Source organism: Pagrus pagrus, assembly GCF_965226575.1.
Source record: "Pagrus pagrus genome assembly, chromosome: 1".
Classification (NCBI taxonomy): domain Eukaryota; kingdom Metazoa; phylum Chordata; class Actinopteri; order Spariformes; family Sparidae; genus Pagrus; species Pagrus pagrus.
Window position 1 is genome coordinate 18,898,625 of NC_140185.1, and position 23,392 is coordinate 18,922,016.

A 23,392-nucleotide genomic window follows, 5' to 3' on the forward strand; every position below is an offset into this window, starting at 1 on the left:
TCAACAGACTAACTGCTGCACTTGGAAGATAGAAGAACATTGTTCACAAGACTGTTAAAAACAACATGCTTTATTGACAACTTTCTTAAAGAAAACAATGTACGATTTGCTTCTGTGACAAACCATAATATTCTGTAAATACCTGTTTTCTGGACAGCGAAAATAATACTGTTTCGATAAGAATGATCTGCATGACTAGAAACAGCTGACCACACATTTGACAAATAAAAACGTACCAAATTTATCAAACTGAATACTGAAATATGTTCTCGCTCCTGAATCACAGACGTCAGATCTCAAAGAACAATGTAGAAGCTTTCACACCATCTCACTGTTGTGACAGTCAGAAACACTTAATATGGGATATTTCATTGCACCAACACATATCTAAGTTGCTCAGTCACAAGGATGAACAACATCACACATTTACCAGCTCCCGCAGAGACTATTTAACAGCCGCGAGGAAGCTGGATTCTTTGCCGCTCGTCTGCATTCAATCTGGGACAGAAATCAAGTTCATGCACGGCACCATCGTTTATGTCTGACTTCATTTGACATAAATATGAGAACTTAAACACAAATTTGTCAGCTTAAAAGAAAACAAAAGGTGATTATTTCCCCTGTAGTTAGATGTTGACAGGACAGAGTAATACACTGGGGAAATAATCCATCCTGATCTTAACACAAACGGTTTATCATGACAACAATTAGACAAAGATAGCATAGTTTGTTGCTGTTTGGAAACAGAAAGCATGACTTCTGACTGGGAGAGGACGACTGGTACCTGAGCTCTACCTTCTGTCACACTCTTTAGCGAACACAGAGCTGATTAGTGTTTATGACACATATAGAGTAACACTAAATTTATGGAGGAAGAGCATTGCTGCACGGCCCTTTGTGGAATAAAAGGCTCAAGTTTTCTGACCACGTCCATCATCACAGCTGAGTCAGTTCTCGTATACTCGTGACAACATGCAGCTGGGATTGAGAAATGCTATACTGCACAGATGCCTCTAGGTGGCAGCACAAGCAGCACTCCTAAACTTTTCTCTGTCGTAGTTCTTGGAAACAGGAACAGTCAAAATCCAAAATGAAGACATCAATAAATGGCTCAATAAATAAATCAACATGCCATTAAATGAGCAAAAATAATGTTGAAAAATAAATACATGCAGGTATTAATGACTGTATAAAATGTGACAAATTGACATTTCTGTTTAAATTTGCTTCTGGTTTTTATTTTCCATTGTATTTATCAGTTTGGTAACACTTGATAATATCCATCATTAATAAATGGTAGACTTTTAGTGTGGTTGTAGCGATATGTCGTTTTATGCTGTGCCACGACAACTGACGATTATCGTATCGTGTACATTTGCTAATTTAAGGTATTTAATTCTACCATGTTAGTGTTATTAAATATAAATATATTTCACATTTATGTCAAGATTTATTCGGTCTGTTAGGATATAATAGTTTGTGAAATCATAAAAAACCTTGTTTTCATTGCTTTAAGGGCCATTGTAAATAATAATACTATTCATAAGAACACATACAATCCTACCATTAAACCATGATATTTTCGAAAGATTATCGTACCGTGAAAATCACATACCATTGCAGTTCTGATTCATAGTTAATTGAACTGTAGTTAATAGTTTTTTCACTGTTAACAATGAAATATTTTATAAGCCATTTCTTAAGCAATTGTTTAATTTAAAGTTGCAACTGATGTTTAAAATGCTTTGTAAATGGTTAATATAATAAATACTGTGTAGTTCATTGATTTGGATCATTGCAGCTGATGTGTACAAACTGTAACAATTGCTTAATAAATGGTTTATAAAGCATATTATTGATGTTTAACAGCAAAAAAAAACAATTAAACAACAAACAACAATTTTTTTTCTTTGATTTTGACTGTTTCAGTCCTCCATAACAATCGCACTGCAGTTCCTAATCCATGAAAAGCAGCAGACTAAAACCTCAAACAGTGTAAACAAAATACTCCTGGCTGGGATGTGTACGTTAAAAAGTTTAGTATGTAAGTGAACCTACTGTGTGTAAACTGAGTGGCTCTGTCGCTGTATACAGTGCTGCCTGATAACAAAAACAAAAAAAACAACCTAAAACAGAAAAAAGCGGTAAATCAGTGCAGTTTGTAGAGTTGGCATGTCACTGTCATTACCTGGGTAATAGAAAACAGTCAATGTGCCAGTCAGTTTCTCTTTGTGTGTACAGCAGGTCACAACTAAAGTCAACAAAATGCTTGAGTAGCATTTTAAAAATGAGGATCCTAAATGCTTCTTATGTACTAATCATGATATACATGTCTTTACCTGTTTTCTCAGATGTATATTTTCATTCCCCTAAAGCCAAATGTATTCGTATTCATATGTGTGTACAGTGTTTGACAACTGTAACAAAATCTGCTGGTGCTGAGCTCAAAAAGCATGCTGCTCTGTCTCAGTGTGGATCTGAACTTCTCACTGCTGCTCAGGTAGGGCGAATCATCATTTCTTAACTTCTACTCATAATAAAACCAAATGAAAATATTGAGCATTGTATTGTAAAAGAGGCAATATGTTTAAACCCCCACCCCAAAAATCACACACACACGCACACATACAATGATGAGCAGGCACACTCTCTCTGCTCTCAGTGTGATTGTTAGAGAGCTACACATTCGCAAATCTCAGTGAAAATAATGTAATTGATTTTTTCACATCCATGGCACTGCTTCACTCTAGCTGACGAAAACATGCAGATTTTAACGGACTGTTCCATTCACAATTGACAACGTAAGAGGCCACATCCTACTGCATCTATAACTTAATCCTCTGCGTGTGCTGAAGGTTCACCGTGACCGTCCCTCCTCATTGTGCCAAGGGTGCAGGCTGGTGAGCAGAGTCCACAGCAGCAGTTCAAAGCCAAACCCGTTGGTGATTCGCCGTCGGGTGATGAGTTTTAGGGTACCCATCGTTTCCATATTGCAATTATAAAATCTGTCCTTGCCAGCAGACAATAAAACAAACATCATCTCTCTCTTGTTGATTCCCTTCCTGCTTTCCTCTCTGATCGGCTGTTCCAGGTCACTCCCCAGCCAAGGCATCTTTATGCAGTTGGAAGAACAATCTTAACGGCAAGCTGCAGTCAGGCCTGTTGAGAAGTAGTCTCTTTTTGGCTTGTTTGTATGAAAATCCTCATTCAAAAAAAGAAAATTGGGAGAAACATAAACTCCATCCGCTGCATGATGCTGGGACAAAACACTATGTCATGTTGCGCTTACTACTCCCCGTCACAATCGGCCGAGCAAACTCCACAAAGTCATCTATGAGGACAGGCCACGCCCCTGTGGAGACAGAAAAACACTGAATATTACTTACATCTCATCTTAGATCTGTAATGACTTAGTACATCGAGGCAATGATCCAACAATGTGGTGGTTGGGACACTAAACATTTACAGGTGCCCACAGCTGGCGGAGTCAAACCTACTGTGTGTCTCCTCCCTTCTGTGAGGCATAGAGTTTATAACAAGAGAAAGAGGATTGTTGTAAGATTGTTTCCAACTTGTGTGATTCAAACATTTCCAATATCTTCAAAGCGTCATAAAGTCCAAAAGTCAAAACCTGTATGAACAGGCAGCAATCTATCAGCACCAGAAATTACATTCATATAACCAGAAATAACAACAAAAAACATCTTGGCTCTAGCACCGTGTTCTCTCGTCTCAAAGTCAATGGGGTTTTTTGAATAGGTTTTTTTTGGTTAAATGCCTGAAATGAGGTCTGTGGTGGGCACAAGCTTAAGATATTTTCATGTTTTGGTCTACAACATAAAAACATGACGGTCAATACAACACGTTTGAATTAAAAAGCGTTTAGGTAATTGATAAATTACTTTACATAAAATATGATGGCAAGGTTTCATTAGAAAACCTCAAGAGAAGCTTCAAACATAAAAGTTATGACATTTGTTCCAGCCAGTTAAAGGTGAAGTGCAGTTCATCACATGGCATTAACATACATAGAGTTGTAAGATCTTACTCTGACTTGACATTTACTGCAGTCTGAGTTAATCAGGACGTCTGATTGAATCATCCGCATGCAGCTTTATGTGATCAATGAATGTTCTTTGTTGCTCAGTCGTCTCCTGGATCCTTACACTTTACATATGTTATAATTTGTATCAGATATTCCGTCAGTGCAACTTGTAAATTGTGATTTTGTTGTTCTGTTCTGTACACGCGACATCTATTAAATGTCCGTCCGTCCTGGGAGAGGGATCCCTCCTCTGTGGCTCTTTCTGAGGTTTCTTCCATCTTTTTTTTTTCCCTGTTAAAAGGGTCAATATGGCAAGTTTTTCCTCACTCGAATCGAGGGTCTAAGGACAGAGGATGTTGTCCACTGTACAGTTTGTAAAGCCCACTGAGGCAATGTGATTGTGATTTTGGGCTATATAAATAAAATTGATTTGATTTGAGGAATCAACCACAGAGTGTATACGCATGGACAGACCTTTATCCTTTACCCTGAAGAAACTTAATTATAATCTCACCTTCCTCATCGTAGTTCGACATGTCGTCTGCAATCATATTTCCAAAGTCCAGAAGGAGGTTCCACGTGTCCTTGGGAATTGAGCGCTTGTGATGCTCCTGAATGCAGCACAGAAACATTTGTAGTGATGAGAATATTAGAAGTGACCGATATTTCTTAGAAATAAATTGAACAGTCTGGAAATAAATATAGACTTTATGAAACCGAGTAGTTGTTGAGCCAGAAATGTGTCACTTGTGTTGTATTCGACCGTAATGTGTTTCTAATAGTTTTGCTCCTTTATATGCAGTATGCACACTGGATGGACAAAATGTGAAGGGATTTAAAATAACCGGGTGAAAACAAAAATGTCAGCTCTCACCAGCAGGAAACGATTCCAAAGATCCAAAAACTTGAAGCGACCTGTGAGAACTAGATTCCAGTAAGCAACAGCCATGTCTAGGTCTAGGAAACAAAGAAGAGAGACATATTTAAATATTTTGTTATTCACATTTTCAAATAAAGTAAATCCAGGTGAAAATACTTTTAAACTGATCTGCACCTTCAAAACCATATTTTACATGTTCATATGTTTTCTAAATGCTTACCTAAACCTTTCTGGCCGGGGTTCTTCGCAAAATTGAAGGTAAACTGGTAGAAGTCTTTGAACTTCCCCGTGTCTTTGAGCTCCTGCTCGAGTCTGGGGAGGATCGCCTTGAGTTTTTCAGGACTGTCGCAGCTGAAAGAGACATTAAAAACAATCCTGTTATCATGAGTTGTGGTGAACAGCACACACAAACTGGCACGATATGAAGTCTTAGGTGTCTTATCATGTAAATTAAGTATGTGACACAAAATGTTTAATTCTTCTAGGACTCACATTTAAAAGAAATATACAGTTTAAGATTCAATATTTGTGCTCACACAAAACACAACAATATTGAACAAACAACTTCTTACTGCTCATTAAAGGATAATTTCACCCAAAAATGAATAATAATGTGTAAAGACTGCAGTATCACCTTGGATCAATATTGTATTTGTCAGTATGAGTGTTGCTTACCCGAGCTCAGACATGCCATCCAGGAACTCTTTCCTGCTGAACTCGCATTGCGTGGCCGCTCTGAACTTCCACGCCACCACAAGTATGCTCATGCTAGCTGGATCCAGAGTCAGGTCATCACAGAACTGCTGGATCCCATCGATGCCGATCTTATTGTCATCCTGTGGGTCTGCAAATACAGCTGAGAGTCAGCATAACAGTGCTGAAGTGTAAGAGGCATTCTTTGCTGATTGCATTGCATTCATTTTTAAACTTGATAAACTTGCCTTTGTATCTGTTGTAGAGCTGCTCCAGCTTCTTGCGGTCCACTGAGGTTTTCATGGATTCCTTGTAGTAGAGGTCTGGATTCTGGAAGTAGTTGTCTGTCGCGACTTCTAGTTTCCAGTCATTCTGCGTCAGGCAGTACACGGCTGTCCTCTCCCCGGCCTGTGTGAAGGACATGAACTGCCGAACCTTGTCCTTCTGCGATGACTTCAACTTGTGCTGGAAGTCAAACAGGGCACACAGGTTAACCAAGGGCTGGACTAACCTGTTAGTGCTGTGGGCTCCTGTTACACATACTACCCCAACCATTCTGCTCAGAAAACAGCTGTTATCGGAAAACTAGAGCCCGAACAATACTGGATTTTTGGGGCCTACACCGATACTGATATTAGGGAGTCGAATAATTACGATATTTACAGAAACTCTGAAATACTCTGCTTTGTGTCCTTTTGTGACAAGTTGTTTACATACAGATGTGTTAAGAATATGCAATGTATAAGCACAATATCAAGTGAAATATTTATTGATTGAAGTTTCATTTTAACACAGAGCTTTATGGTTATGTTAAATGTAAAACATTTAACTTTTTATTGTGCATATTGCTAAACAAGCAACTGATCCACACATGATCTGGGACCTCCAGGACCATGGACGGTCTGGGGCCCTGGGACAGATGCTTGCTTCGCCCGGTTGGTAATCCAGCCTTGGGTGCATCAGATACAGAGACATGAACGTGGAGTTGAGGCTGCACATCAACATTTCTACATACAACACATGGCCTGAACTTTCTGAGCATTAGATTAAAAGTGCATTGCTTAGATTTCCACTTAAACTTCCAAGCTGGAAGCAAGTTTCTGTATCCAAATATACTTCAATAAAACGTGCCATGTCTATAGGATCTGATATATGTGCATACAGTAAAAAAAAAAATTTTTTTTTAAAAAGTAAGACTCATTGCAGGCGTGCAACTGCCTGAATGTTAGTACAAGTGCATTACAGAAGACGACAAACACCGACACTTCCAGCTGCACCACAAAGATACCTCCTCGGGTTGATTTAATCTACACACTCGTCGGGGAGGACTGCACGTCTTTGCAGAACTGCAGACCTGACCCACCCGATCATCAAACAGCAAATTCACCATGACAGGCCAGTGTTAGGCGACCCAGTTTTCCCAGGGAGGGGACGTCTGATCCTGCAGGCTCTCTCCTGACCCGGGGCAAGCAGCGCAGGCGAGTTACCAAAAAGGGAAAGGTACGTGCCGCAAGTGCGGGTGTCCGATCTCAAAATACCAACAACTGACCTTCCATTTCCCTCATATTCCCGACACACATCACCCTGACAATGCGACACTTGGCTGAGGACACCCCGATCCCCCGTATCGGTGTGTCCCCTGAACGTCAATGACAGCCGATACCGGTCTGTGGACTTGTTTAACGGAGCTAAAGCATTGCCCCGGTTTCTCTTATTTAATCTTACCTACCATTTTATCACACGCTGTTTTGGCCCACTTGATATCCAATTATCGCTTCTGCGCATGCGGGAGGAGAACTGCGCTACTGTAGGGCCACTGGAATCATGGGAAATGTTGTCCTGGAGCGCTGTAATCCCACAGGCCGTGTTTTGAATACCTTTATCTTAACAGCTTTCTTTATTAATAGACTTAAACTATTTATTTGTTCTCAAAGTGCTTCAACTGACATACATTAAGAGGAAAAGGTCACTTTGTAGTTTTACATCAAACTGTTGGTTACAAAAGTTTTGACCAAGACAGCCGATGAAACTGAGCTTTTAACTTTTTGACTCAAACGATGTTGTTGTTTGTGTAAACGAAAATGTATAACGTTAAGCAGCCATTAAAATTAGGCGAAATTGGAAAGCTAGCCGTCATAACTTACAGTAAGTGCACTTGACACTGTAGCAGTGACAGCTAGCTAACATCTGAAAACTACAAATCCCATATCAAAGCTGTTAACGATGTTTCGGAAGTAATTTAAAGGTGGATTAAAGTTAAATCGACGCGATTATTCACAGAAAACCGTGCACTTTCTGTTCAATTTCAGCCGCAGTTTGTGTCAACGATACATTTAGACACGGCTGTTTCCAGAAAAGTGTCCGTTAGTAACGCACGCGACAGCTACTTAGCTAGGTTACTGTTAGCAAAGTTGTGTTAGCTTGTGTCATGGGAGTGTGTGTACTCAGCTGGCTGGAGCTGGTCTGACAGCCCTGGAATTGAGGGCTAACTTAGCTTTACTTACAGCCCCGGACCAGAACACAGGTTGAACTTTATACACACTAAAACTGGTCCGAGTTTTTATGGGGGTTTAGTTAGTAACAACGTGCCTACCTGGGCGAAGTAAGGTTAGCATCCCATTGCTAGCACGAATAGTGTTACCGAGGGTTGAAGATCGAGGTAAACATGAAGTTGGTCGCGAAGTAATTTGGTGAACGCCTGCCTGACTGACTGCATCGACGCTGGCTGCAGCTATGTGGCACAGGAGGAGGGGTGTCGGTGGTGGTGCGGTACAACAGCATGATTGTTCCCGTCTTCTTCTTCTTCAGCTTCTCCTTCAGTCGTGGAGTGGAGCTGAGAGCCAGGACAGCATTCATATTTCGCAGGTAGTTGCAGCCTTTCTCTTTGTTTCTGTTTCCATTGATGTGCTCAAGTGTAAAGGGTGGAGAAATCTGTGTTTGGGACATTGAACATGTATTTAATTACACGACCCTGTGCTGCTTCCTGGTGTGTGATTCATGTCTGGGGTGTGTGTGTGTGTGTGTGTGTGTGTGTGTGTCTGCTGTCATGATTTCTTTGACTTCCATTGTAGGGATGACATTTGTTTTCCTACTGAAGCTGCATTTACATGTTTGTCCATCAGTATAGAGAAACCCTGCAGGTATTTTAGTTACCAAAACTCAGAGCCAGTCAAACATTAGTGGTGGAAACTAAAAAAAAACAAGTATATGTACTTGATTACAATTTTACTTAATTACATTTTACTACTTGAGTGTTGATATAGGTCACTTACACATTATATTACTTTAACAGCTGAGGTTTAGGTATCGAGCAAGATGCTTCTGTCGGGGTTGATTATTAGTAATCAAGTAGAACCAGTAACAGATATGTGGAACAGGTATGCACTCGCAGTAACAATAAAAATGTAGAGTAATCAGTGTAACCGGTGTAGTTACATAACTAACTACAGTTCACTCAGGTGCTGTACTTAAAGGGACACTGTGTAGTTTTGGAGAAGAAATTCCAACTCGGATTTCTAATATTTAGAATATAAACACAGAAATGCATTTATATAATTCAATAACTGAATAAAGAAGCTTTTCTCAGAGGACAATAAGGTCCTCAGAACACAGTTTGAAGCTAGGAAGGTGGCAGGGTCCGCCAAATATAAACAAAGTAAAACAGTAAGAAATTGCGTTGTCCTTTAAACTCAGTTTATTCAGTCATGACAACAGAGACTTTGTTTAGGTGTAAAAAACAACAGTCAATGAAGAGTTCATTCAAATTTCTTCCCCCAAACTACATAATGCACCTTTAAGTAATGTTCTACTGTTTTATACTTTCACTCCTCTACATTTATTTGATAGCTTTATTTTGTAGTTACTTTGCAGATTTGAATCATTAAAACAATAAGTTGATCGTGGTGAATTTTCATAATCGAGATATCGTAAATCGATATAACAGTGAATATCCTCACATGAATGAGTTGGAAAAAGTTGCCAAGCTCGCTGACGCACAGTCATATATTGGTTTCCTGATTTATTTTGATGTACCTAAGCCTGTCACCACAGTTAAAGGCATGGCTTGCGCATTAATCTCCCACAAAATGCTCAAGATTAAGATTTTTTCAGATTAAGTTCTTTGATACAAATCAATGTTACGATCAGTTTATTAAATTATAGATTAATCCACTGTTTGCTGTTGTGTTTTTGATTTCTAGCAACAGTAGCGGAGCAGCTGCAGTCAAGACATATCAAGCAGGACACCGGAGCAGTTTGGAAAGTAAACATCCTTCAGTTCGACTCATGCTCACAAAGGTGCGGTCCAGCTTTTTAATGAGTTGAATGCATTCAGTCATTACGCTGTTGTAGAAACATATTAGGCTCTTAATTTGGCACACTTGTTATTCTAGGCACGGGGGAAATGCCACAACACATTAGGTGTAGACAAAATAGCCCTACTGGAATTTATACTGTATATGTGACGTGCTCAGTCAAGCCAAGAGCACTTAATACAGCATGACAAGGTGCTATTAGCTACTTAAAGCATCCAGTCGGACAGGCCACAGGTGTGTGCACACAGCTGTTGCTGAAGCTTTCAGCCAGAGATTAAAGCGTCTCTTGAGGTGACTTAAGTAAGAAGCACAGAGCGCATAAATGCCCAGTGTAGCTCACATAAAAAAGGATTATCAATATCAAATTTTAGTATTAATACTGTCATTATCTTTGGTTTAAAAGGCATGTCTGGCAAATCAGTTATTTCTATAAATGTGTTATTATTAACAAATCCCATGAAAAGACCACAACAAACAATGTGTTAGTCAATCTTTTGATTTTCCTACTTCCCCGCCCTATCAATGGCTCTCAGCACCACACTAATTTTTACCTGTTGAAGACGTTGACCCTAAAAAACAAATATGTACTTTGATTTAAAGAAAACTTGCTGGAAACAGCTGTAAAACACTGGAGTTTTTTGGAAATATTTGTGTTTTGGGACTATTTTTAGCTGAAGACTTGGTGAGATAGCGAATATTTAATATTTTATAACCCTAACTCACCAGTGCAAAACTGTGGAGCTATTATGTGTTTTTAAATAGTTTTTTTTTTTGTTAGTTTTTTTACAGCTGAGCTCTATCATGGCACAAATGAATTTAGCTATATCAAGCTTTGGATACACAGGCACTACTTGTTAGGATGATCAATTCAGTTGTTGGTTTTTGCCTTTTAATGGGATTTGTTGACATTAAGAGAAACAAATCACTGTAATTAAAACTCTTCTGACTTGAAGCTTTACTATTTGAGTACAGACAATATGTATCACTGTAATCTCCTCGTTATTGTTCCTTTTTCTGTTGATCTTTGTAACGACCATGTCCTTCCTGCTGTCATCTGTCTGTCAGGTCTCTCTCTCTTTATTGATCTCCACCCTCGGGTGAAGACAGAAGTAGAGGTTTGGATGCAGGTTGTATGTTGGCTGCTGTGCTTCGGCACGGCGGGGGCACTCGTGCTGCAGAAGGACCAGGTGGCCCAGCACGCCATCAAACTTTATCGGAGCAAAGGGGCCACACACGGCCACAGCTGGGTGGCCAGCAACTGCAAGCGGCTGGTGGGTCTCCTGCGTCAGAAGAATGTGGTTGTCAAGAAGCTGGCAGCCGCCGCCGATGCTGTTGGACGAGACCAGGCCCTGTCAGAGCCCGAGAGGCAATTCCAGGTAGCAAACGGAGCAAAGGCTCTTAATTTGGATCATAAAGCAGTGATTTGTTAGTGGATGTTTAGCTGCATATTCATGGGCTGGTGAAGTACATAGTGTGTGAGACACAAGGTCTGTAAGTCTTCAGTGTGGTGTCTTTGTCTGTCTGCGTGTTGACACATTCCTGTTGGCACAATAGTTCGACAATAATAGCCTCCATGTTCATATTTCATACTTGATAGCCAATGGCCTGGTTAGATTAGAGCAGAAACTAACAATCAACTCAAACCAGAAGGCAATCCAGGCCCTTTGAATATAAGAAAATACAACAATGAGGAAGGAAATATAAGCCAATCCTTTATTGTAGGGGCTAAGTCATTAAAAAAGCCAATATTTATATCACTGAGGGCCTTCTCCAGAGCTTTAAAAACAAACAATGCATGTATGGCCTTACCTATATAGTAGCAAGAGCCACAGCCACAACTAAGCAAGTAACTAAATGTTTTCATTAATGATTATCAGTCAATAGATTAATCCAAAGCCTGTTATGATATTCAAAAACACTTCTTTTAATCTTCAGATTTTGCTCAAAACCAAAAGACATTAAACTTACTCAGACACAAAACAGACAAAAGCAGAAAACACTCATTCATTGGAGGACATGGAACAAGAGATAATTTGGCGATTTGCTTGATTGTGAAATCAAGTGGATTATTTTTCTCAGAGTTCTCCGACTTTCACAGACTTAATCCTTTCCAATCTATCTTTGATGAAGACATGAGACATACGACAAAAGCCATATATATACAGGAGCTTCAGTAAAAGAGGACGTCAGATATTTTATAGTTTAATGACAGAAATTTGTCTCCTTGTCTGCGTTCAGGTTCACACACTGGAGGTTTTCCAGAAGGAGCTGAATGAGAGCGAACACCTGGTGTTCCAGGCGGTGCACAGCCTGCAGAGGGCGCTGCAGGGAGACTACAGGGACGTGGTCAACATGAAGGAGAGCAGCAGGCAGAGGCTGGAGGCCCTCAGGGAGGCAGCTATAAAGGTGAGCAGTGGTCCCCCTTGGTTGATTAGTTGTTTAGTTTATAAGTAAAAATAGTACAAAATGTCCATCACAAGCTCTGGAAGCACAACATTGATTTTATTAATCAGATATGAAAGCATCAAACATACTTTTAAGTGAATGAGATGTAAATGCTTTGAAATAACATGATGAAAAGTTAAATTGTATGAAAGCTAATGTGTGATGCAGGGTTTTCTACCCCAACGTTATTGTAAACAAACATTGTGATTCATTCTATTGCATCGTGAGTTGCTCTGTGATTACCAACCCTAATATCATGTATAATTGTGTGTTACTGGTCCTATGAGTGTATTTAGTGTGAGTCTCCTGCGTGTGTTAACTGCCACACGTGTCTCTGCTAACATGCCTGTCATTTCTAACACGCTGCTGTCACCGTTCAGGAGGAACAGGAGTATGTGGAGCTAGTGGCTGCTGAGAAGCACCAGCAGGAAGCTGTGAAGAGCGCTTTAGCCCAGAACAAGACCCTGTCCATGCTGGACGAGATCCTGGAGGACGTCAGGAAGGCAGCAGACCGGCTAGAGGAGGAGATCGAGGAGCACGCCTTTGATAACAACAAACAGGTAGCACATTACATGTGAATACACCTGTTTTTCTATGAAAGCATCTTATCGGGACTTACCCTCATACTCGCTGTTGTCTAGATGAAAGGAGTGAATGTGGAGGCCGTGTTGCGAGTGGAGGATGATGAGGAGAGTGGAGGGAAGAGGAAGAACAAGTCCCGGCAGAAGGAAGTGGAGGATGACCTGGGACTGAGCATGCTCATCGACTCGCAGAACAACCAGTACGTCCTGACCAAACCACGGGACTCCACGATGCCGAGAGCAGACCATCACTTCATCAAGGTCAGTTTGTTCCTCCAGGCTGAATAAAAAGTTGAGATGCTTCATTCATTTGTTTTGAATCTTTAATCATGTTTTTTGCATCGTGTGTGCAGGACTTGGTGTCGGTGGTGATGTTGTCCCTGCCCTGTGGTTGGATTTGCTCTCTGGTCGGTCTTCCTCCCATGTTTGGATATATAATCTGCGGCGTCCTACTCGGCCCTTCTGGCCTCAACAGCATCAAGGTGTGTTTGTGTGTGTGTGTGTGTGTGTGTGTTTGTTTTGAAGAGTCTAAAATTACTTTGCTGGTTGTTCATGTCGGCCTCTGTCTCTCTGTCTTGCAGTCTATGGTCCAGGTGGAGACTCTGGGGGAGTTAGGTGTGTTCTTCACTCTCTTTGTGGTGGGACTGGAGTTCTCACCTGAGCGGCTTCGAAAGGTGAACAACCTGCAGAAAGGGACTTAAATTTTATTCCCGCCATCCATCACATTTATATCTATATTCTCAGTAGCTCGTCCCTATGTTAACATTTCTTGAAAATTGGCAAATATCTGTATTGTTCCAAGTTAAAAATATTTCCCCGTCCCTGAATATTTTAGTTTTTGACCTTATTCTTTCATTAGAGTTTTATTTTTTTTACAATAAAAGTATTAAGTTACATACTTTCTTCCATGATTTGGGTGAATGACAGTGTACTGTATACAAACTCTGCGTGTTTGTGTGTCTCTGTGTGTAGGTGTGGAAGATATCAGTCCAGGGCTCGTGCTACCTGAGTCTGCTGATGGTGGCGGCCGGTTTGCTGTGGGGACAAGTCCTGTATATTCGACCCACACAGACTGTCTTCATTTCCACTTGTCTGTCCCTGTCCAGCACTCCACTGGTGTCCCGCTTCTTAGCAGGAGGAAGCAGAGGGGAGAAAGAAGGTATGTAGGTACGTCTGTGCGTAGAAATGAACGTAGATATGCATCATAGTGTCAACTCAGTCAAGGTCACCACTGAAACAAGGGAACAAATCTTTTGAATGCTGTGTAGTAACAAAGTGAAATACATGTATATCCCATTCATTTGTTTAGTATAGTATATTCTCAAAGCATTACTAAATAATGTATGTATTCAGACCTGCTAGTCAGTTGTGTGTGTATGTGTGTTTGTGTGTGGCAGGTGATCTGGACTACAGCAGCGTCCTCCTCGGCATGTTAGTGATGCAGGATGTTCAGCTCGGTCTCTTCATTGCCGTCATGCCGACTCTGATCCAGGCACAGAGTGGAGACTTGGGCAGGTCAGTGAGCCTCTTTGTTGTTGATGACAGTTCTCAGTCATCCAGGTAATGGTAATTCTATAATAAGTGCTATATCTGGACTGGACTTGTTGTCAGACCTCTTGGCTGAGAGGTGAAACGTCTTCAAGAAACTGAAACAAGTCCGGTTGCCTACGATACAGCACTTCGAAGCAACCTCTTTGTCCTTTGCATGTTTATATTTGTGCACAGACACACAGCATCTAAATCTGTTGTTCCTTTGTGAAACACAGCTTCCTGTTTGGAAGTCTCTGTGTGTTGTATCTCCTGGCCCAGGTCCTGGTCTCTCTGGCTGCTGTGCTGCTGCTGTGTTTGTTACTCAAATCGTTCCTAATCGGGCCCTATTACAAGAAACTGCACGCTGAGAGCAAAGGCAACAAGGAGATCCTGGTGCTGGGGATGGCAGCTTTCGTCTTTTTCATGCTGACGGTAAAACTTTGCTTTCAATCATTTATTCCCATGTTGTGTTGTGAAGAAGCTGTTTGTGTTGATTTTTTTCTCTCGCTGACTGACACTGTAGGCGACAGAGTTTCTGGATGTTTCTATGGAGCTGGGATGTTTCCTGGCTGGGGCTTTGCTGTCCACTCAGGGTCACATGGTTACAGCGGAGGTCATGGGATGCATCGAGCCAATCCGAGATTTCCTTGCCATCATCTTCTTCGCCTCTATAGGTCAGATCCAACATGATAATTTATGACAGATCTGAGCTTCTGTACAGTGAGGCTTTACTCATCGTGTGTGTGTTGGTCTGATGCTGCAGGTCTCCACGTGTTCCCGACGTTCGTGCTGTATGAGCTCACCATTCTGCTGGTGCTGACGCTCTCGCTCGTCATTATGAAGGTAAAGACTTTTTCTCTCTTTCTACTCTTTCTTCTCTCCTGTTCACCTGTCAGACTCTCACTCCCCACTCTCTCCACTTTACTCCTCATTGTCTCCCAGTTCGCGATGGCCGTACTCGTGTTGTCTGCGATCTTGCCGCCGGGCTCTCGACACATCCGGTGGATCGTGTCAGCCGGTCTGGCCCAGGTCAGCGAATTCTCCTTTGTCTTGAGCAGCCGCGCACGTCGTGCTCGCATCATCTCCAGAGAGGTCAGTGATGACTAGATATATAAATACTGACAGTTATTTTATTCTTCAAACAGTCGTAGGTGTCCCAGTCCATTTTTATATTCACTACTGAAATGAGTTTCATCTATTTTATTCCAGTCCAGTTAATGTGTTTCTCATTTGCTTTTCTTACCACTGATTTTTAATTTGCCGCCTTGTGTGAAATAAAGTAGGGCAGCAACTAACTACTATTGTCATTATAGATTTCAATTATTTCCTTGATTAATCAACTGGTTATCTGATCGATAAAAGGCAGAGGTCTGAGAGCCCAGGATGACATTCTCAGATGGATTGTGTTGTCTGACTAAAAATATTCAATTTTAATCAATATATATAATAATAATAATATTCAGAATTATATAAAACACAGAAAAGCAACAAATCCTCACATTTGAGATGCTTAACCTGGAGAATATTTGCCAGTTTTGCTGGATTAATCCACTGTAACGATAAATCGATTTATCATAATTGTTTGCAATACATTTTATGTCACTTGACTAATCCCTCAATTGTTTTGACTGATTAATTAGCTTTCTGCTGAAGGTCTTCAGCTTTGGTGTAAAAATGATCATGTTGACTGTACTTTTCGGAAAATTAGTGAACAACAAGATGTCTCGAATGAACCAAATAGAAACTGAATGATCTCAGTCTCTGACACCAGTATCTCTCTCTGTGCAGGTGTACCTGCTGGTTCTCAGCGTCACCACCCTCAGTTTGCTGCTGGCGCCAGTGCTCTGGAGAGTCACCACACACAAATGGGTTCCCCGGGCCGAACGCAAAACAATCACATGACCAGAGCGCCTTCAGGGCTGAAAGGTTACCGATGCGACTCTAACAAAGCTGGCAGAAGCAGAAGTTAAGTCTTATTCGGATATTCAGAAAGGCTGTCATCGTAACGCACACAATAACATGACACTGCCTTTTGGACCAAATCTTCCTCTTCCTCTTCTTCTGGAGTTGACAGACTCAATCCGCTGCTTCATCGTCATCATCAGCTACATTTTGACGTCTTCAGAAATGCCTCCTTCAGACTGTTACAAGGTCTTCTGCTATACATGTATATCATCTGTTACATTTCTCTCCATGACCTGCTCCTCAACAGTGATTACATATAGCTACTGATACTGTACACACCCTAAAATTATTTCAGCTAATATCTATCTTCACTCTTTTAGCAAGAATCAATAATCTTTTATCATCGTGACTGTTCAGTAGAGAAGCACAAGTACTTTCTTATACATTATATGGAACAACAGATCATTTCTCTCTCCGCTGTCTGTGTGAATGATTTTGTTTTATGTTGAAAATGTTTTTTTTTTTTTTTCCTTCCATCAGTTGCGTCCGAACTTTCTCTATTCCTTGTAACATCACAGTGACCAAATCTGACAGTTTAACTTCGTGTTTACGTTTTCATGTACAAGTGAAATGACGTTTTGTGTGATTCAGATTTCCCTAAATGTTCCACATAGTTGACCATCTCACATTATAATGTCTAGATTATTGCCAATTGCAATTTTGGATTCTTACTGAAGTGGAAACCCTCTATCTGCAGTATTTATTAGAAGGTAGTTTATTTTAATCATTGTACTACTGTGAATTTATCTGTGATGACAGTTTTAGAGTTGCCTAAAAACTACAATAACTCCTCCTACAAGACTACAAAACAAACTGTCGTTATTTATTCACTTTTAGGATCTCCATTCAGCTGTATGTAATCCCCAGTATAGTACTCAATAGTGAAAAGTAAGAAATGAAGATAATGAAATATTAGCAGCTCACACAGAAAACGGTCATCAGAATGTATTTACTGATGTTAGATTTAAAGAGAAATCCTGCACTAGTTACCATTGAATGTCAAACTGACCATGTGCCTGCTAAACACTGCTCTGCACTAAAAACCAGACTCTGACGAGTGTATAGAGAGAGAGAGAAGCTCTGTGACATCTCACACTGTACATGTCCTCGTCTTATCTTCCATAACGTGCAATGTAACTGTATGTGTGTAGCTATTTTCATGTTATATTTAGTTTTGTGTGTAATCTTTTTACATTTTCCTGCAGTGCATTAAGACAGAGGGATATTTTTCTTTACTTTGTGTAGTGGATTGTGTTTACATACTTGTTGTTGGTGGCCATGACTCACGCTTCCAGGCACAAAGAAACGCTGTTACCATCAAAATGTTTGTGTGTTTTTAAGTTGTTATTCTTTTATTTATTAAAAGAAAGAAGTAATATTGGAATTTTCAAAATCCTGCTTTCACTTCCGTCTCCGGTCTTTTCACTGTTAAACATTTTGTAGCTTGGTCTAGAAAAGTTCAATGTTATAAAAAATATTGATCATTTGTTACTAAAACTGTGGTTCAGCTCTGTTGCATTATAAAAATCGACTTTAATCACTGTTAACACAAAAAACTACATAAGAGAGGGACACTTTGAATCAAATCTATGGTATTTTATTTTATAGGTGTCAGTAAGAGTCCTCTTATCCAGTGGTTCCCAACCTTTTTGGCATATGACCCCTTAAGATGAACATCTCCTCGTGAACCTCTTATTACACATTACAGTTTAAGTGTGGATGAATCGTTCATCCAAAAAGTGATTTTTCCTTTTCAGATTGTTTCACTTAAAGGATCGTTAGAAGCCTCAGAGAGGATTAAGTATTTAGATTACAAGGGAAAAAATGGTGAACTATTTGATAAAACACAAAATAAATGTTAGTTTGTGTCCCTTGATAGTTACAATGCCAGTTCCAAAAAAAATGGGACATGATGTGAAACAATAAGCATTTATTTTTTTAAAAATCAATGAAGTTTATGAAGTCAGACATTATAGCAGAATCATAAATACTATATATAATAAACTATATAATAAATATATATACTGTCTTTATTCTGTTTTCAATTGAGTATATGTCAAAAAGGTTTTACAAACTCACATTTTGTTTCATTTATGTGTCATGCAGCGTCCCAACTTTTTTGGAATTTCTCTACACTATACATGTACTTTCTGATGAAGGCAGCATTGTATTTTCATTGATCTTTCATAAACTCAGCACTGAAACCGAAAACGAGAATCTGACCAATGGACAAACACCGATCAGGCATAACTTTATGACCACTTACTTAATATTGTGAAGGTTCCTCTTGTGCAGCCAAAACAGCTCTGACCTGTCAAGAAATGGACTTAAGACCTCTGAGGGTGTCCTGTGGTGTCTGGCACCAGGGCGTTTTATAGTGGATCCTCTGGGTCCTGTATGTTGGGGGGGGTGGGGCCTCCATGGATCAGACCTGCTGCTCGATCAGATTGGGATCTGGGCCCGGTCAACACCTTGGGCCCTTTATTGTGTTTCTCAAGCTGTTCCTGAGCAGTGTTTGCAGTGTGTCAGGGCACATTGTCCTGCTGGGGGGCCACTGCCATCGGGTAGTGTTGTTGTGATGAGGGGATGTACTTGGTCCACAACAGTGTTTGGATGGGTGGTGCATGTCAAGTGGCATTCACATGAATGGCAGCACCCAAGGTTTCCCAGCAGAACATCACATTGTGATGAGATGATCGATGTTATTCACATCACCTGTCAGTGGTTTTAATGTTGTGGCTGATTGGTGTATTGCATGATGTGATCAACCTGTTAGTTAGCACACAGCAGAACAATCTTTTTCAAGGAAAACGTCTGCCTGACACGTGTCTGTGTGGGTGCACATGCGAGCACACCTGCACTGCGTAAGCTGTTAACACCCAAACTCTGCAGTCAGCAGATCTGTGAGAACCCTCATCATCATTATCATCCTATTAGCAGGGGCTGCCAATTACAAACACAACAGACTGTACATGGATAGGTTTGTAGAAGTGCTTTTACAACAGCTTTATAATAGAATAGTTTTGGTTTTGTTGATCTTAATTAAAAAAATAAATCACCCCTAAATCTTGAGCTCATCAAAAACTCTTGAGGCCAAACAAAAATGTGGAATGAGATTTTATTTAGAAATAGTTTGTCGTGACATTATAATAACATGTTCTACAGCGTGGCTTTAATCCCAAATCCACCTCAAAAATCTTGTTTTCCCTCCAACATTCACAAAATTATACTTGTATAGGGAGGGAGGAGGAGACAGACACATGTTAAGTTTGTTAGCATGCGTCAGGCTTCATAACAATAAATAAATGTGTAGATTTGATTTTTTTTTTTTGTTATGGTGAAACCTGAAATTTAGGAGACAAAGAACTTCATGAATCACTCAGCGAAGCGTAACAAGATCATCTCAATAAAAGCACCACACAGCACAGAGATTCACAGCTGGGCCTAGACTGTCGGGTTAAGTTGAATACAAGTTGTTTAAAGGCTGTTAGATAATCATCATTATTGATCTGCAGATGATCCTGACAGGTGAGTTGGGATATCTGAGGACCTCCTGCTCTGTTCCTCATTTCACTGCTTTGAGGTAGAAGATGACTTTCCCCTCGTAGGGGTCGTGGATGTTTTGGTAGCTGATCTTGTCGGAGACCACTCTGCACTGGATCTTGGCTGACATTTCTCCGACCAGGCTGAACCGAACAGCCACCAGCGGGTTGACGTAGGTAGGCTGGAAGAAGAGGAGAAAGAAGGCAATGCAGACTGTTGGTTACTAGATTTTTTTTTGTTAATAAACTTAAAGGAATAGTTTGGATAGGCAGATTCTGTTTCCTTCAGACAGGCAGGCAAGTTTCCCCCCTTGACTCCAGTCTATGAAGGTATTTTCCAATAAGTTTATTTAGGGATATTCACCTCATGACAACAGTTGAAGATGTACTTATTCGTAATGCAACCTCACTTTCACAGAGCACATTTTAATGATCATGTAGTTTTTCAGTGCTTGTGTGATTTTCTTGCTCACCTGTGCCAGATTTCCGTAGTAAGGGAAGTAAGACAGATCCATCGCTCCCATCTTAGGGAAATACTCGATTTTGTCCACATTGGCTTGTCCGCTCTAAACGCACATACACAGACACAGAATTTCATCATATTTAAAGGGACATTCCACCAATTTCACCCTGAGGATCAGATTTCTCATCACAATGACTACTCAGCCTGAGAAAACAGTTGTAATGTCTCATGTTAGCCTGGAGGAGCTTTGTTAAACATGAGAAAATAATCCTTTGTCTGTTTTACATGCTGGTGCTGTCGAGTTTGAAAGGCACGGATGTGTAACAGGCAAAGAGGGTCTAATGAAAAGAGTTGCATTGTGGGAAATGCAGGATCCAGAGTCAAAAACACAGTGGTTCTTAGTTTCAGGTGATTGTTTCCATTTCTGCCCTTTAATCTCCCTAAATCCTGCACACTGGACCTTTAATACATGCTGTTAAAATCAGCCAGTGCTCACCAGTACAGTGCAGTTGACGTATGGGGGAAGGTCAGTGTGATTAGAAGGCAAGAAGCTGATGATCTGCAGAGACAAAACAACATATTGATCATTTACAGTAATCAATTTATTGTGTTTATGTGCTGCAATATTTAGATATTATGAGTTAAACGTACTCTGTTCATCTTAATGACGACACAAGGCATGGAGCAGTTGTAGCCAAAGGTTGGGTCCTCGAGTCCAGAGCAAGCTCCCAGCATGCTTTGCGTGAAGGGACAGGCCCACTTGGTGTGGTGAGGGGCGGAGAAGGTGTTCTGGATGAAGTACTTCCCCTTGGTGCAGTTGTAGTGGTTACATTCAAGCTGCTTGGTGTCATTGTAGGCTGGAGGAGAGAGACAGAACACAAGATTTAGATGTTTCGAAGTTTGTTAAATGTTTTATAAAATGGTGATGTAAATACTCACGCTCCAGGAACTCATGCAGTATGTTGGACATCTTCATCCAGCTCTTCTTGTCTGATGAGTTGAAACTGATTTCAACATCTTCCTCTCCGTAAGTGTCCGGCCACACCATTACCCCTGAGAAGACGACAAACAGAGAGCGGGTTACGAGCTGCTGAGGTTTAATTTAAATCATCAGTGTCCTTGTTGTTGTTGTTGTTGTCGTTGTTGTGTTACCCGGCGATTGTAACCGGTCTTGATAGTCGGGGGCGTATGGATCCAAAGTGTACATGAGGGTCCAGATGGCCAGACAGAAGAGGGCCGTCATCACCACGTAGAAGGCCACATAATACAGACTGATGTACACTGTGAAGGGGAGAGATCAGTACAGGTTTTTATTAATACACACAGACAGAGGTGTGATGTTCACGGCTGCATCACCTCTCACCGCCCCATCTGATGTTGTAGAAACTGCTTTTGATGGTTTTTGTCGATGATTTCAATGATACAGAGGAGAGTTTGGAGAGTGTGTGTCTACACTGGCAGAGGTCAAGGTGTCCTCTGTTGATATGAGCTTAATCTGATTGTAAGATCAAACACAAGAAGAAAAAACCCAAAGCTTATCACAACAGCAGGCTTATCTCACCCTGTGCACATGCTGCAAACACACACCTCACTGCGTGATAACGAAAGGGCAGAAAAAGTCACACGCAAACATACACAGCTGTGTGTGGTACAGTATATCATCCTGTAGATACCTTTGCAGGTTTATATTTCTCTCAAGTCTTCATATCGGACTCGATGCGTCACATAAACAACACATATTTACCTTCGCCACAGAGGTTGTATTTTCACCCATGTCGGTGTGGTTTGTCAGCACAATTACACAAAAACTACCGAACAGAGGGGACACATTTTTGTTAATTTCTCAGGGAATAATGCAGAGAATTTGATGAAAACATCAGGCTGCTGGTATCTATGAGTGAGGACAATTTTGATGTGGATAAAGGGGGCTGCTGGGCCATTGCGGAGGTATGCGCTCTACTGAGTGTGACTCTAGTTTTATTATGTTTCTTTTTTAGTACTATGTTAATAAAGCCTGTTGTGATCCATGACTCCTCCATTGAGCCTCTTTGAGACGTCTTTTGTTTGAATATTGCGTAAAGATTGGATAATTCAAAGGTCATTATCAGTTGTTCAAGACGGACAAAATAATATTAACCAGATTGGCAAAGTTCATCATATTTGATTTTGTGGACATTAATTGATCTAAAGGGTTCTTCTTGTCTTTAAAGTGGGTCATTAAGCAAAAGTGCTTTCTCAATGCTGTTGAGATAGCCGTTGCCCAAATGGATTGCTCACTAGCAAAAAATGATGTAATATGGCAAATAGATAAGTCTCAAAAAGCATGATTACACTGCAGGCACAGCTTTCAGACTCTCACCAGTAGTGAATGAATGACACTCATCAGGGTATTTCCTCAGCAGTGCTGTAACTACAGTGTCACCAATGACTGACAAATCACTTTCTGATAAATCTTTTTATTTTATTTTTGTATTTATTTCATTCCTACCCCATTTCTCTGGTGTCCTTCCCATTAACGTCCCGTTGTCTGAGTTCCAGACAAAATGGCCAAAGTCTTCACATCGCTGCCCACAGGTCCTCTTCTCCTTCAAGGCGGCCATGATGAAGCTCTGTGCTGACCAGGATCCACAGCAGACCTTCTCTTTCTTTAACTCAACTCTAACTTAAACTTCTCTTCTTCTCCCTCACTCAAAGTACAGACTGTAATATGTGTTTCTCCTCTCTCCTGTCCCTGCCCAAAGATGTCGAGGTACTTTCTAGTTTGTGCTAATGTCTAGTCCCCTGTTTCATTCTCTGTTACAATAAAAGCTATAAGTCACTCCCTGGACGTCGCTCCGGAGTGTGATGTATGTGTTATCTCATATCCACTATTTATAAGGCCAAGATAAGTTGGGGAAGCTGCAGGTGGGCCAACGTAGAAACGGGTAGGAGATGA

General features: G+C 40.7%; 3 protein-coding genes across 7 annotated transcripts; 1 reads left to right on the forward strand and 2 right to left on the reverse strand.

The window, feature by feature from the left end:
• Positions 1–50: 50 nt before the first annotated feature.
• dcun1d2b (DCN1, defective in cullin neddylation 1, domain containing 2b) lies at positions 51–8,332 on the reverse strand. 4 transcript variants are annotated; one of them, XM_084359306.1, is made up of 7 exons: positions 8,212–8,332; positions 5,867–6,083; positions 5,601–5,769; positions 5,146–5,276; positions 4,920–5,002; positions 4,560–4,656; positions 51–3,352 (listed from the first exon to the last, which is right to left on the reverse strand). In XM_084359306.1, exons 2-7 carry the CDS (start codon positions 6,039–6,041, stop codon positions 3,270–3,272), a joined length of 738 nt encoding a protein of 245 aa, XP_084215432.1. In that variant the 5' UTR covers positions 6,042–6,083; positions 8,212–8,332; the 3' UTR covers positions 51–3,269. The 4 variants fall into 4 exon arrangements, with proteins under 4 accessions (XP_084215432.1, XP_084215433.1, XP_084215431.1 ...); XM_084359307.1 differs by lacking the exon at positions 8,212–8,332 and adding an exon at positions 7,168–7,336; XM_084359305.1 differs by lacking the exon at positions 8,212–8,332 and adding an exon at positions 7,006–7,089.
• Positions 7,032–18,472, forward strand: tmco3 (transmembrane and coiled-coil domains 3). 2 transcript variants are annotated; one of them, XM_084359259.1, is made up of 16 exons: positions 7,032–7,118; positions 8,427–8,483; positions 9,818–9,914; positions 10,997–11,307; positions 12,170–12,337; positions 12,757–12,936; positions 13,018–13,218; positions 13,311–13,439; positions 13,539–13,631; positions 13,930–14,116; positions 14,355–14,472; positions 14,724–14,919; positions 15,011–15,161; positions 15,251–15,330; positions 15,430–15,579; positions 16,276–18,472. In XM_084359259.1, exons 4-16 carry the CDS (start codon positions 11,053–11,055, stop codon positions 16,387–16,389), a joined length of 2,022 nt encoding a protein of 673 aa, XP_084215385.1. In that variant the 5' UTR covers positions 7,032–7,118; positions 8,427–8,483; positions 9,818–9,914; positions 10,997–11,052; the 3' UTR covers positions 16,390–18,472. The 2 variants fall into 2 exon arrangements, with proteins under 2 accessions (XP_084215385.1, XP_084215386.1); XM_084359260.1 differs by lacking the exon at positions 7,032–7,118 and adding an exon at positions 7,354–7,763.
• Positions 18,473–20,017: 1,545 nt separating this feature from the next.
• On the reverse strand, positions 20,018–23,057 carry LOC311260402 (potassium-transporting ATPase subunit beta-like; the record flags this gene model as incomplete). The annotated part of the gene is made up of 7 exons (XM_084358185.1): positions 20,018–20,176; positions 20,468–20,560; positions 20,954–21,016; positions 21,109–21,314; positions 21,397–21,510; positions 21,610–21,738; positions 22,946–23,057. 7 exons carry the CDS (start codon positions 23,055–23,057, stop codon positions 20,018–20,020), a joined length of 876 nt encoding a protein of 291 aa, XP_084214311.1.
• Positions 23,058–23,392: the final 335 nt, after the last annotated feature.